At 41.6% G+C, this 14,296-nt stretch overlaps 1 protein-coding gene across 2 annotated transcripts in view; it reads right to left on the reverse strand.

Annotated features, from left to right (window-relative positions):
- FOXJ3 (forkhead box J3) overlaps positions 1 to 14,296 on the reverse strand; it is a 125,445-nt gene that overhangs the window by 71,497 nt on the left and 39,652 nt on the right. For both annotated transcript variants that reach the window (XM_079777053.1, XM_079777052.1), the window contains exon 3: positions 3,952 to 4,276. In XM_079777053.1, coding sequence (XP_079633179.1) covers positions 3,952 to 4,276 — 325 coding nt within the window. The remainder of the gene's footprint in view (positions 1 to 3,951; positions 4,277 to 14,296) is intronic.

Raw genomic sequence — 14,296 nt, forward strand, 5'->3', positions numbered from 1 at the left:
AAAATTAAAAATGGAACTCCCATTCGACCCAGTAATCCCACTTCTGGGAATATATCCCAAGAAATCAGAAACACCAATCAGAAAAGACATATGCACCCCTATGTTCATAGCAGCACAATTTATAATAGCTAAGATTTGGAAACAGCCTAAGTGCCCATCAGCAGATGAGTGGATTAAAAAACTGTGGTACATCTACACAATAGAATACTACACTGCTATAAAAAAGGAACTCCTACCATTTGCAACAGCATGGATGGACCTGGAGAGCATTATGCTAAGCGAAATAAGCCAGTCGGAGAAAGATAATTATCACATGATCTCACTCATATGTGGAATATAATGAACAACATAAACTGATGAACAAAAATAGATCCAGAGACAAAGAAACACTGAACAGACCTTCCAACCTCAGAAAGAAGGCAGGGGAAGAGGGGTGGGGTAAGAGATCAACCAAAAGACTTGTATGCATGCATATCAACATAACCAATGGGGTGGTGGGGGCTTGTCTTGGGGGGAGGCGGGGTCAATTGGGAAAGAGGGAGACATATGTAATACTTTAAACAGTAAAAAGAAATAAAAAGAAATCTCTTAGTCTTCCCTCATCCCAAATCTTGACAAAAGAAGTCACTGAACATTAGTGCCTAGTGGTAAAGCCAAAATCACAGCTAAGATAGATCACTATTACTTGCTTAGAATGATGTTTTTTGACTCATGGTCAAATTGTATTATATATTTCCTCCACTGAAATATTGTTGGAATGGACTTATTCAAAGTATATTGTTAACAAACTAAATGAGTTAGTCAGTTAGGAGCTTAGCATATCAAATTAATAATAAATATTTTTGCAGTGTTTGAAAAATTATAGGCCCTATGTAATGGTTAAGACTTGAGCTTTGACATAAGAAATAAAGTCAATAATACTGCAACAACTATGTATGATGTCAGATAGGTACTAGACTCTATCGGGGTGATCACTTCATAAGGTATACGAATGTCATCATTATGTGTACACATTAAACTAATATAATATTGTGTGTCAACTAAGGAGGGAAGGAGAGAGGGAGGGAGGGAGGGAGGGAGGGAGGGAGGAGCTAGCTAACTTTGAAATTCCAAATCTACCAAGTCCGGTATCAAATCTTGACTCTCCATTTTCTAGCTGAGAAATTCTGGAAAGTTACTTCTCTAAGCCTCAGTTTTCTTACCTTTAAAATTTGGACAATAACAGTAGTTACTTCAATGATACAAGGTAATTTAGTATACAGCACCTAGCACACAAAAAGTAACAAAAGCAGCTATTATTGAGTATGAGTACAGAAACAAAAACTAATTAAACAAGATCTCTGAACAAAATTTGTAAGTTCTACAATAGTGTTATTAATAAAGCATACTGAAATACAAAAGAGATAATTCTATAGTAGAAGAGAGGTAACATCTGAGCTGAAAGAATAAACAGAACAATGCCAACTGGAAAAGGGGCAAAAGAGAGTAAGTCCACGGACAAGTAAGAGAACAAAAGAAAGACATCAAAGTGTTTATTTCCAGGGACAGCTACAAAGCTATAATAGGCAGGGGGGGAAAAAGAATACATTAAGAGGGAACTAGCAAATAAAGCTTGGGGAAAAGTCTGTGGCCAGAATTCAGGCTTTCATTCAAACCTCATTTATTAAGGCTTACTAAATGGAAGCACTGTATTAGGGCATAAAATAGAATAAGATATTTTAAAATACTTTCCCTTAAAACAACTGATTGTCTGACGTGGTGTGCAGTACATCACTGGTGCACAATACATCTTTAATGTCTTTAACAAATATAGTCAAACAAAAAGACACAGCTGTTGACACAGGAAGGCTTAAGAGAAACAAGACTAACTACCATTGGATGGCAGACTTAAAAGTTCTATAAACACCTTTGCCACATGCACACACACACATACACACGCTTCACAAAGCACACAACTGGGTAATTCCTATATAAGAATATAAACATAACATGTACAGATACAAAAAGTAAGTTTAATTATTTTTTGTAAAATATAAATTAGGTAGGTGACTAATTTGATGTGACATCAAAAAGCCTAGATAAGAAAATAGGGATTCTTAAAAAGAAATCGTTGATTCTAGGGCTGCAGCAGGGAAGGTATGAGCCTGAAACATCACGTGATGCCAGAAAGTTAGAAAGTGCTAAACCAACAACAAAATGGGGGTCATGTCAAATGGGCACAGGTGCCAACCTGTAAGAGCTACGAATGACCAAAGCTGTAACAATTTGAGCAATGACGGTACAAATAATAAAATATCCATCAGTGCATAATATTACAAATGAGTGATTAAATAAATAAGTAAATAAAAGGGAAAGAAGAGGCAACTCTTCCTTACAGAAGAATCCCAATTAATAAGTGTATAAGGAATAAAGAAAAAAAAATCACCACTAGAAAACAAAAACTGCTGTAGATATGATCCACCAATAAATGCTACAATTAATGAGCAAGGTTTAAGAAAAAACAGGGTACTTGAATGCCCTCAAAATATTTCCCCAAAACATCTTATAATTTACAAAGTAAGAAACAGTAATTTTATAGTTGAGAAACCTGGCACATACCACATTAACCAAAGAACCAAGGTTAACATTACCAGCAGTAAGACACGGTGACATCAAATACCCCTGATATGATATATAAACAAGGACACATCACCTTTGCATTATTCTGCCCCAAAATACATTATCTCACTCTAATTACAGTATGAGAAAACATCAGAAAATTCCAAACTGAGAATTATTGTCCAAAGTACCTGATAAGTACTCTTCAAAAGTGTCAAAGGTCATAAAAACAAGAAAAGATTGAGAAACTGTTACAAATTGGAGGAGACGAAGGAGACATAACAACTAAATGCAATGTGGGATCCTGGAACATAAAAGGACATTAGTGGAAAAACTAATGAAATGTGAATAAACTCTGTTTACTTAGTAGTTAACAGTACTGCTTTAATCAAAAGTATTGTACCAATATTAATTTCTTAGTTTTGATCATTGTACTATGGTTATAAAAGATGTTAATATAGAGAGTGAAGGACATATGGAAACACTCTGTAATAATTATGTAACTTGCCGAGACCGGTTTGGCTCAGTAGATAGAGCGTCGGCCTTCGGACTGAAAGGTCCCAGGTTCGATTCCGGTCAAGGGCATGTACCTTGGTTGCGGGCACATCCCCAGTGGGGGTTGTGCAAGAGGCAGCTGATTGATGTTACTCTCTCATCGATGTTTCTAACTCTCTATCTCTCTCTCTCTTCCTCTCTGTAAAATATCAATAAAATATATTTAAAATAATAATAATAATAATTATGTAACTCTTCTATAAATAAAAAGATTTTGAAATATCTTGGATGATATAAACCAGGGGTCCTCAAACTACGGCCCACGGGCCACATGCGACCCGCCGAGGACATTTATCCGGCCCGCCAGGTGTTTTTGCCGCCGCTGCCTGTCCTGCTTAGCAGCCGACTTAGCAGTGTGCATAGGAATTTGTTCAGGTTTTTTTTTTAAACTATAGTCCGGCCCTCCAACGGTCTGAGGGACAGTGAACTGGCCCCCTGTTTAAAAAGTTTGAGGACCCCTGATATAAACAGTACTAAATGCAATTCTACATTGTTTTATTTTACCTTAGACTGTCAACTTACCTGAACTGTATTGTTTTCCAGTGAATGCTATATTATCTCTGCTCTTATTTTATGCTAAGTCAGTCATATAATATAATAAAGCTCTAACACACCAATATTCTACCAAAAAGTTATTCACTAACTAAAAACACTTAATTTCCTTTGATACCCTAAAAATGACTAGTGATTAGAATTTTTATCTTCACGTATAAGCCTACAAAGAGCTTTATCTTCAAGAGAAGCCAATATTGTTATTGCTTACAGCATAAAAATAGAAATTTTAAAAAAAGTCCTTACCTTCCAACCACTGCCAGCCTCTCTATAATATGGGAAGTTATCACAAATCCACTGGTAAATCTCACTTAGTGTCATTTTCTTTTTGGGTGAGCTATTAATTGCAAATGTAATGAGGCTGGCATAACTGTATGGAGGTTTCCCATCTTTGTGCTGTTGGACTTCTTCCTGGTCCAGAGTTGTATTTGGGTCAAGGAGTGCATTCTTCTTGGAAATTCCTGTTCCATGTGCATTTTGTGTAGCATCAGATTTTTGAATGGCCGCTCTCATGGTGAGCTGGGGTAACCAGTCCATAGATGTTAGGCTGCTCTCCAATTCAGATGTCATCCTGAAGGTAAATAGACTCCTTAGTCAGTATCAAGGAAAGAACCCCTGCTTCTCAAAATATCCAATATTCACAAATCTAGGAGTTCCAAAGTGAGGGAAAGCCTGAGTTAAATCTGGAGGGAAAAGATTGAATATGTTAATAACCAAACCAAATATTTAAGAGATCAACATTTCCAATCTTTTTTCTTATTTTTATCCTCTCCAAAACACAACAAATTTGGTTTTAAAATGTTTAAGATACAGCACAATATGTAAACACAAAGTGATTCTGATTACTCACCAACAATAAGGGCCTTTTAAAAACTTAAGACTGTACAGCTGGTATTTCTTTTACACAAATTTTAAGGAAGTCATACATACAAAGTAGAGGCAAGAGGTCAGAAAAGTACGTAAGAAATAGGCACAGGAATTTGCACAGAGAAAATAAGATACAGCTGGGCGGGTAAAAAAGGTAAGAGTAAAGAAGGGTAGACAGGAATATCAAAGAGACAGATTAGCTGGGGGCGTTGACAGTAAAGAAGAATGCAAACTCAAGGATACTGATGAACAGGAGAAAAGGAGGATAGACAGGACCAGGCACTATCTTTTAAAGTGAACATATCAAGGAACAAGTTTAAGAAAACTAACTGAAGATCTGGGAGCAATGGATATAAGACATTAAATCACATAAATGGACAGCAAGAAAAGAAGCATTAAAGGCTCAAGGTCAGGCTTAATCTAAACATCCAGTGATCTGGATTCTGTAATGTATTTCACTCCAACGCTGAAAATTTTAGATCATTATAACCCAAAGAAAGAAAAAAGAAAAACAAAATCTGACAGTTAACACAGTCTGGAGAGGGAGGAAGCTCTTCTTAAAATTAAAAGTACAGGGGGGGAAAAAAAGCATGACACTTCACAATGGAATTGCTAATTTTCAGCAGAAGGTACCAACGTTTCTATCCTAGGATCAAAAAAGCAAGAATAGTGACCCTGACTATAAAGCAAAGAAGAATGAAAAGCTTCTAAATTATATCAAAATATCAGGAAAAAGAGAACAAAATAAGAAACTTCAAGTGGCCGAAACCGGTTTGGCTCAGTGGATAGAGCGTCTGCCTGTGGACTGAAGGGTCCCAGGTTCGATTCCGGTCAAGGGCATGTATCTTGGTTGCGGGCACATCCCCTGTGGGGGGTGTGCAGGAGGCGGCTGATTGATGTTTCTCTCTCATTGATATTTCTAGCTCTCTATCCCTCTCCCTTCCTCTCTGTAAAAAAATCAATAATATATATATATATATATATATATACACACACATATATATATGTATATATATATACACACATATATATATGTATGTGTATGTATATATGTATGTATGTATGTGTATATAATGTGTGTGTGTGTGTGTGTGTGTATAAAGAAACTTCAAGTGCCTCATTGAAAAGAAAAAATGTGTGGCTAAGTCCATCCCAAATGACTGCAGATAAAAAGCAACAGGGTAATCACTTAGGATCTGAACTTCTGGGAGACATGCAGAACTGATAAAGAATACAGGCTCTTGAGTCAGGCAGACTAGAGTTCAAGTACTGATTCTACCAGTTACTTGCTGTGGGATCATGAAAATGTTAATATTTCTAAACTCCAGCTTTCTCATCTATAAAATGAAAAAATAGTACCTACAGTTAAAATATTACTTTGAGAATGAAACATGGTAACATATGCACAGAAGAAATATTCAATAAGTGTTAGTTATTATAGGAGTATCTTGGGAGGGTACTAATGCCCTATAAAGTAACCAGGATTAAGCACTAGCTATTATAAATAAACAACCATGAGGATTATAACTGCACTGCCAGTAGAGTCCCATTATATACTAGAGGCCCGGCGCACAAAATTCATACACAGGTAGGGTCCCTAGGCCTGGCCTGTGATCAGGGCCCATCTTCCCCGGCTGCCAGCAGTCAGCCCCACCCCCTGCCACTGACTTGTGTGGGGCGACCAGTGGGGCAATTGGGGCCCCGCTTGCTTGCACCCACCTTGGCCTTGCACCGCCCGCATCCGCTGCCACCCACCCTCGGTTCCCTATTCCCCATCAGGCAATCAGAGGCTGCTGGCCAGGGAGGTGGGGGGAGGAGATCAAGAGGTTGGCCGGCAGGCCCCAATCAGACGATTGAGCCTGCGGGCTGGGGGCAACTCGTGCTTTGAACGTCTGCCCCCTGGTGGTCAGTGTGCATCATAGCAACTGGTCATTCCAATGTCCAGTCTATTTGCATATTAGCCTTTTATTATATAGGATTGTTGTTCAGATATTTAGATCCACAATTTTACCTTTCTCATTTTATCAAATTGCCTTTATTTCTATTATATGCGTGTCTCTGGAACCTGAACTTTAAATTCCTCTATACAGCACCTTCAGCTTAAAAAAAAACAAAAACACTTACCAACCTGCTCTCTAATCTCAGCGAGAAATGCTTGCTCCCCACATATAATAAGTTAAAAGAACTTGTGGAGCATGCGTGTGGGGGGGTTTGGGATGGGAATGGGGGGAGGGGTTGATGACAAATATGTGATACCTTAATCAAAAAAGTAATTAAAAAAAAAGAACTTGTGGAACAAAAGGACAAGAAAATTTAAAGATCACAGAATGTCAAGAGAGTAGCCAAGTACCCTAGAAATTATAGACTAATACCTTCAATCTAAAAATGAAAATCTAAGGTCTGCTGAAGTTAAAAGACTTACCCAACTTCAAATGGTAGTTAACAGAACTAAAACCAGAGCCCAGATCCTCTAATGACTAATCCCGTAGTTTTTCTACGATATCTCATTTGTAAAGTGAGAATAACAACTTTACTGATATAAAGTACTTAGAACAGTCACTGGCAAAAAGTAAGTATTCAATAAATGTTAGCTACTGGTGATGTTGATAATAGTAGTTACTGCTATTATTCTTCACATTTCATTCTATAAACATTGACTATTATTATACTACTAGAGGCCCAGTGCATGATTGAATCATGCACGTGTAGGGTCCCCTACACGCTTTCGCTTTTCGCGGTGGAGCTGGGTGCCTGGTGCCTGAGCAGACAGGCACCCAGCTCCCCCACTTTTGATGGTCCGCGGCCACTGAGGGGGGCTACCCTGCTGTTGAGAGGCGCAGGGGGCGGGACTCCCGCCCCCTGCGCCTCTCAACGGCCGCTGAGGGGGGCTGCCGCGGACACCTGGCAGCCCCGTTGAGAGGCACAGCTGGGTGTCCGCAGCAGGCCCCCTCAGCAGCCGCGGATCTGGCCGTTGAGAGGCTCAGGGGGCGGGAGTCCTGCCCCCTGTGCTTCTCAACAGCAGGGTAGCCCCCCTCAGTGGCAGCGGATCCGTGCCTCTCAATGGCCGGAGAGGCCACCCCAAGTCCCGTCCCCCAGCCTCCCACCGCCCAATCGTGGACGTAACGGAGTGATGGTAATTTATATGTTACTCTATTATTAGATAGGACACTGTCACCCTATTTGTCTCAATTAAATCTCCACTAAGTAGCATTATTTTGTTCAAATTCCCAAAGCATCCTATCTAATAAAAGAGTAATATGCAAATTAACCATCACTCTGCTACACCCACCAGCCATGCCCACCAGCCAATCAGAGCAAGTATGCAAATTAACCCCAACCAAGATGGCTGCGGCCACAGCGAGCAGGAGGGAGGCTTGGGTTTCCCTGGCAATGGAGGAAGCCAAGCTTTCCGCACACCCTGGCCGGCCCAGGCCTCCACTCAAGGGTACAAAGTTTCAATTATAGAAGGTAAATAAATTCCAACAGAAATGGTGGCAGCCACTGAGCTAGAAGAGCAGGAGGCTAGGGTTGCCCCGGGTGATGGAGGAAATCAAGCTTCTGCAGCCCTCGCCAGCTCAGGCCTTCACTCCATGCTACAAAGTTTCAATTGTAGAAGATACATAAATTCCAACAGAAATGGCTGCGGCCACGGAGCGAGCAGGAGGCTTGGCTCCGTTCCAGGCTACAAAGTTTCAATTGTAGAAGATAAATAAATTCTAGATACCAGGGCCTCTGCTTGGGTCGCCGGGGGGGCATGGCTGGCCTGCAAACCACCACAGGCCCCTTGCCCAGGCCACACCACGCCCCAAAGGAACCCCACCCTGATCCGGGAACCCTTCAGGGCAAACCAGCTGGCCCCCACCCATGCACCAGGCCTCTATCCTATCTAATAAAAGGATAATATGCAGATTGACCATCACTCCAACACACAAGATGGCTGCCCCCATGTGGTCAAAGATCCTGCCCCCATGTGGACACAAGATGGCCACCATAAGATGGCCAGCAGGGGAGGGCAGTTGGGAGGGACCAGGCCTGCAAGGGAGGGCAGTTGTGGGCGATCAAGCCTGCAGGGGAGGGCAGTTAGGGGTGACCAGGCCGGCAGAGGAGGAAAGTTGGGGGCAAACAGGCTGGCAGGGGAGCAGTTAGACATCAATCAGGCTGGCAGGGGAGTGGTTAGGGGGTGATCAGGCTGGCAGGCAGAAGTGGTTAGGGGAAATCAGGAAGGCAGGCAGGCGAGCAGTTGGGAGCCAGAAGTCCGGGATTGTGAGAGGGATGTCTGACTGCCCATTTAGGCCCGATCCCATCGGACATCCCTCGAGTGGTCCCAGATTGGAGAGGGTGCAGGCTGGGCTGAGGGACACTCCCCCCACCCCATGCACAAATTTCATGCACCAGGCCTCTAGTCAGTCACATATATTTTCAAAGTTAATATAAAAGTACATTACAAATTGGAATATAATTGATATTGCAGATGTTCCCTATTGAGAACCATCTTTAACTTGTTTCCTTCCAACAGTATCACTAATTGAGACTTTATGAGTCAAAGTAATATAATAAGACATACAGTAAGTAGGTACTTAATCTGTATTATAACATTTAACAAGAATTTATCATTACACTGGCAGCCTGGTGCACAAATTCGTGCACCAGTGGGGTCCCTCGGCCTTGCCTGCGGGATCGGGCCAAAATCAGCTCTCTGACATCCCCCGAGGGGGTCCCAGATTGCTAGAGGGCACAGGCCAGGCCGAAGGACCCACAGGTGCATGATCGGGGCCGGGGAGGGACACGAGAGGTTGGCCAACTGGGGAGGGACCGCAGGATGGCTCCAGGGCGTATCTGGCCTGTCTCACTCAGTCCCGATCAGCCAGACTACAGCAGCAAGCTAACCTATCAGTTGGAGTGTCTGCCCCCTGGTGGTCAGTGCACATCACAGCAACTGGTCGACCAGTCAACTGTCTCCCCTCTAGTGGTCAATGAGCATCATAGCGAGCGGTTGAGCATCCTTAGCATATCATTAGCATATTATGCTTTGATTGGTTGAACGGATGACTGGACGACTGAACACTTAGCATATTAGGTTTCTATTATATAGGATATGTACAGGGCTATGCTACAGTAAGATTTTACACACACACACACACACACACACACACACACACACACACGAAGGAAGTATCATAAAATTCCTGCCCTCTAAGAACACATAGGCCAATCAGGAAGGTCAAAGACAAGAAAGAGCTAAAAAAAACATTTTTTAAAATATATTTTTAGTGATTTCAGAGAGGAAGGGAGAGGGAGAGAAACATCAGTGATGAGAATCATTGATCAGCTGGCTGCCTCCCGCATGCCCCACACTGGGGACCGAGCCCACAACCCAGACATGTGCCCTTGACTGGAATCGAATCCAGTCCACAGGCCGAGGCCCTATCCACTGAGCAAAACCAGCTAGGACTAAAACAACTTTAAAAAGCATACAAAGCTGAGCTCTTTGTGCTGCAATTGTTCAGAAAAGGGAGGGGACAGCAATGACTGAAGCCTTAAGAGGTAGAGAAGGAAGAAGTTCAGCTAAAACTTGAAGTTAAGATCTAAATAGGCTGGAAAGATAATCCCTAATTATCAAAGACAGCATGAGGAAGAATTATTCCATTGTTGTGCTTATTTTCATCAGTTCTGCTAACGTAGATCTGAAGTTCACTATAAAATCTCCTTTAAATTCAGACTCTGAAAAACTTGGGCTTCTGTTTTATTTGTAGTTCATTAAATTTTACATATTTTCGGTAGGGAAGTAAAAAAGTGCCTCCATTGTTGGTCCCTGCAGTGGTTGAGAACACAAAAAATGATCATTAGATATGGCCAGATCAGTAACTTTAGAAAGAAACCTCTTAGCGAAATAGGGATGACAGAAGCCCACTTGTATAAAAGAACAGATGGTAGTAAATTTTAAAAGAGCATTGAGAGATTCTGAGAAATCTGGTTATGAAAATCTGGTTAAGAAATGTCAGGCCCTCATTACCTCCTCATTCCAAAAGCTTCCTAGCTGGCCTCCTAGATAATGATTTCTCACCACTCCTCCCTGCTAGTCATCTCCAGAGTCCATGCATATACTCCAAGAGAAATCTGTCATTATTATTTCTCATGTAATTGTGCCAAAAAACTTTCAATGGTTCTCTTTCTCCTATTATACATCCCAAATTGGGGGAAAGGGGGGAGGGGGGAGAAGGGACCTAAAGTCTTTATTTTCAACTATCAAGCTGTTTTATATGTATAACTAGAAGCCCGATGCACGAAACTCGTGCATGGGTAGGGTCCCTAGGCCTGGCCAGCAATCAGGGCAGATGTGTAGGGTGACTGGCAGGGCCACTGGGGGGCTCCCACTGCACCCGCCTTGGCCAGCCTGGCGCCGCCTGCTCACTGGCCCTGTCCCCTGCCACTGCCGCCAGTCACTCCCCTCTGTGGAGGCGACCAGTGGGGCGATCGGCGGGGGTGGGGGGGGTGGGGGGGGGGTGACGCCAGCCCACTTGCCAGCCGGCCCTGCCCCCCACCACCGGCACCGCTGGTCACCTCCCTCTGTTGGGGCGACCAGCAGGGTGATCGGGGGGCCCCTGCTGGCACCCGCCTTAGCTGGCCTGGGGCCTGCGGGCTGGGGCAGCTCCTGCATTAAGCATCTGCCCCCTGGTGGTCAGTGCACATCATAGCGACCAGTCGTTCCACAGGTCATTCTGCCATTCGGTCGATTTGCATATTAGGCTTTTATTATATAGGATTGCATCATAGGCTTAAGCTTTCTACCCTCAGTCCCTCTTCCCACACCCTCCTCATTAAAGATAGTAACCATACACTAGTACTTCATATACTATTTAACACCATAGTAGGTACATGTTATCTAAAAAATATTTACTTTTTAAATATATTTTTATTGATTTCAGACAGAAAGGATGAGGGAGATAGAAAAGAAACATCAGAATCATTGATCAGCTGCCTCCTGCCCACCCCCTACTGGGGATAAAGCCTGCAACCTCGACATGTGCCCTGTCCGGGAATCGAACCATGACCTCCTTGGTTCATAGGTCAATGCCCAACCCCTGACCCACACCAGCCGAGCTCTAAAAAATATTTAGACAAGGAATAAAAGTATTCCTTTCTAAAATGCTATTTTCCTCTTATTCCGCCTAGCTGGCTTTTATTTTTCCTTCAAGACTCAGCCCCAAACATCTCCCCTTCCAGAAAACCTGGTCAATTCATTCTTCCCATCCTTTACCTCCTAAATTGACCTAGATCCTGCTCCCATAGTAGAATATAAATACCTCTATCACAGGGCTTATAAAGAATTATAATTATCTTTACCTATCTTTCTCCCATGAGACCATAAACTCCTTGGAAGATACGTTCTTATTCTTTTCTGTCTCCTCAATGCCTAGTAACATAGTAGGTAAAGGATCAATAAATGGTGGTTAAGTGATTAAAATAGTGACTATCCACTGAATGTGGGGTGTGCTCTTCCCCAAACAAGTGAGACCTTGCACATTTAAAAGCTAAAAGAAAGAGGTGAAAGAAAAGGGACTCAACAGCATGAAGTAAGGATAATCACAGGATCAAAATCCTTTATGAGTTGGAAAAAAAAAAAAGTATGACTCAGGACACAGATCAACAAATAGCAAGCATTATACTGGAACACAGACAGTTCTGCTTAAATAGCAGAGAAAATTGAAAAGATGGAGACAAAGATAAAAAGATAACGTTACTTGTGGAAGAAAGAAAACATGAAGAACTTGGGTTTGAAGTTCTTAAATCTATGATGATATCTGTTGCTTAAAAGAAGTTCCATGAGGAATTTTTTCTGCCTAAAATGAAAAGGTAAAGAACATCAAGATATAAGAACTCAACATTAAGTCATTACACAGGGGGAGGAGAGAAGGTTCTAATCCCACTCTGTGAAACACTGTCTCTGATATGACCCCAAATATGCTTTTTAGCAAATACTTTAGCACATTGCTTGGCCTCCCTCTGCAACTCCCCTGACTCACAAGGAGTAGCCAAGGCTTATATTAAGGAAGTTTTCAAACATAGTGAAATTGGTAGAGATATTGTTAGCTCCCTAGATGGAGTTAAGAGAAAGACATTAAGGAAAATAATAGAAATAAGAATAATAAGGGTAATGAAGTTGTTGACCTAGATATTCCTGAATCCTCCCACTCAATCCCAGACATTTGAGACTTGGCAACATGTGAGAAATTGAACAACTGAGAACTCAAACGAAATCCTTGTAATTAGCACAGCAGGAATTCTGGTCACATGCATTTCAGGAGATATATACATATTTTTAATATATACATATTTTATATAATATATAACTTTTATTACAGCATCTCAGCACTCAAGGCAACTAGAAGCAAGGTATGTGGCAGAGACTACTAATTGCCTAATCTGTTTTTAAAAACACCTAATATCTGTTTTTACCTCTTCCTTAGGAATACAAACTCAATTTTATTACGGATGGCATTGAGCCTTTTGCCCTTCCTGCTCTCCGAAATGTGGACACAAAAGTTGTTGCTCCAGCAGTTACCTTGGATTATAAGGTGGCCTTTGAGAATGGAAGCCACAAACTGAGGATATGAAAGCTATGGAAGCAGAGAGAAGGAATCTTGTTCCCTGATTTTTGTGTGAAGCAATTATGAAGCTGTTCATCCTAGCCCTGAACTGCCTACCATCTAGACTTTTTATATGTTGAGGTACTATAAATCTCTACCAGTGGATGAATGCAATTCCTAACAAACATGAAATTTGGGACACGCAAGTGGGGTGATACAAGTAATAGAACATCATATACGATAATCTCTTAAAAGAAGAATTGATAAGGCAAACATTAAGAAATCTGATAGCACAGGCTGGAAAGCTGGAGACACTTAGTAAACCGTGATGAAGAATTTGATCAACTTGTCATCTACAGAGGCTGGCAAGCAAACCATATGCCAACCCAGACTACAGCAAGGAGAGAAATGTAGGGAAAATTTATAATGTTGGCATGTGTTAGCTCCTTCTTGCCACTTAAAGTCCTAAGAGAGAAATAAACTTCAATTAGAGTTGCAAGCAGAGATGGAGAAAATGCCAAGTGGGGTACTCCCTGCCTATAGTCTGCAATTTAAGCTAAGAGTCCTATTATTTAAAGCCTTGCATGGTTGAAAAAACATCAACTTCTTCTGAAAACTGAAGTAACTGAGTTCTAGCTGCAAAACTGCAGACTTAGAAGTAGAGAAGACTGGTACTTTGCCACACAAAAGCAATGTTGTAAGGGTGTTTTCTTTCCACCCAAAACTATTGTTTCAAATAGCCTCACAGAGCCATCATCCCCTCAGGAGCTAAAAGAGGTCAATGAACTTGGATGGAGAAAATAAATTCTTTATCCCCCACTAACTTGTAACTGAAATTTAGCATGTCCTTTAATTATGAAAGTAGACACCAAATCATTAACAGTACCATTAACAGTACCTGTGATTTTGCCATCAATAATAATCACAAAAATATTTATATCAAATGACAAATGTCACGGAAGCTCAAATTTTTATTTAAACTCATCAACTACTTCAGAATTATGAGTGCATTAGACTTGCCGTAGATCTTTTTTATTTCATGTCTTACTTTACAGCAGTGGTGGGGAACATACATGCATGGGCCGTATAAGGCCTACGAAACCATTTGGTCTGGCCCTACCAAGACATTAGGGGTG

Source organism: Cnephaeus nilssonii (assembly GCF_951640355.1).
Source record: "Cnephaeus nilssonii genome assembly, chromosome: 7".
In the NCBI taxonomy this organism is placed as follows: domain Eukaryota; kingdom Metazoa; phylum Chordata; class Mammalia; order Chiroptera; family Vespertilionidae; genus Cnephaeus; species Cnephaeus nilssonii.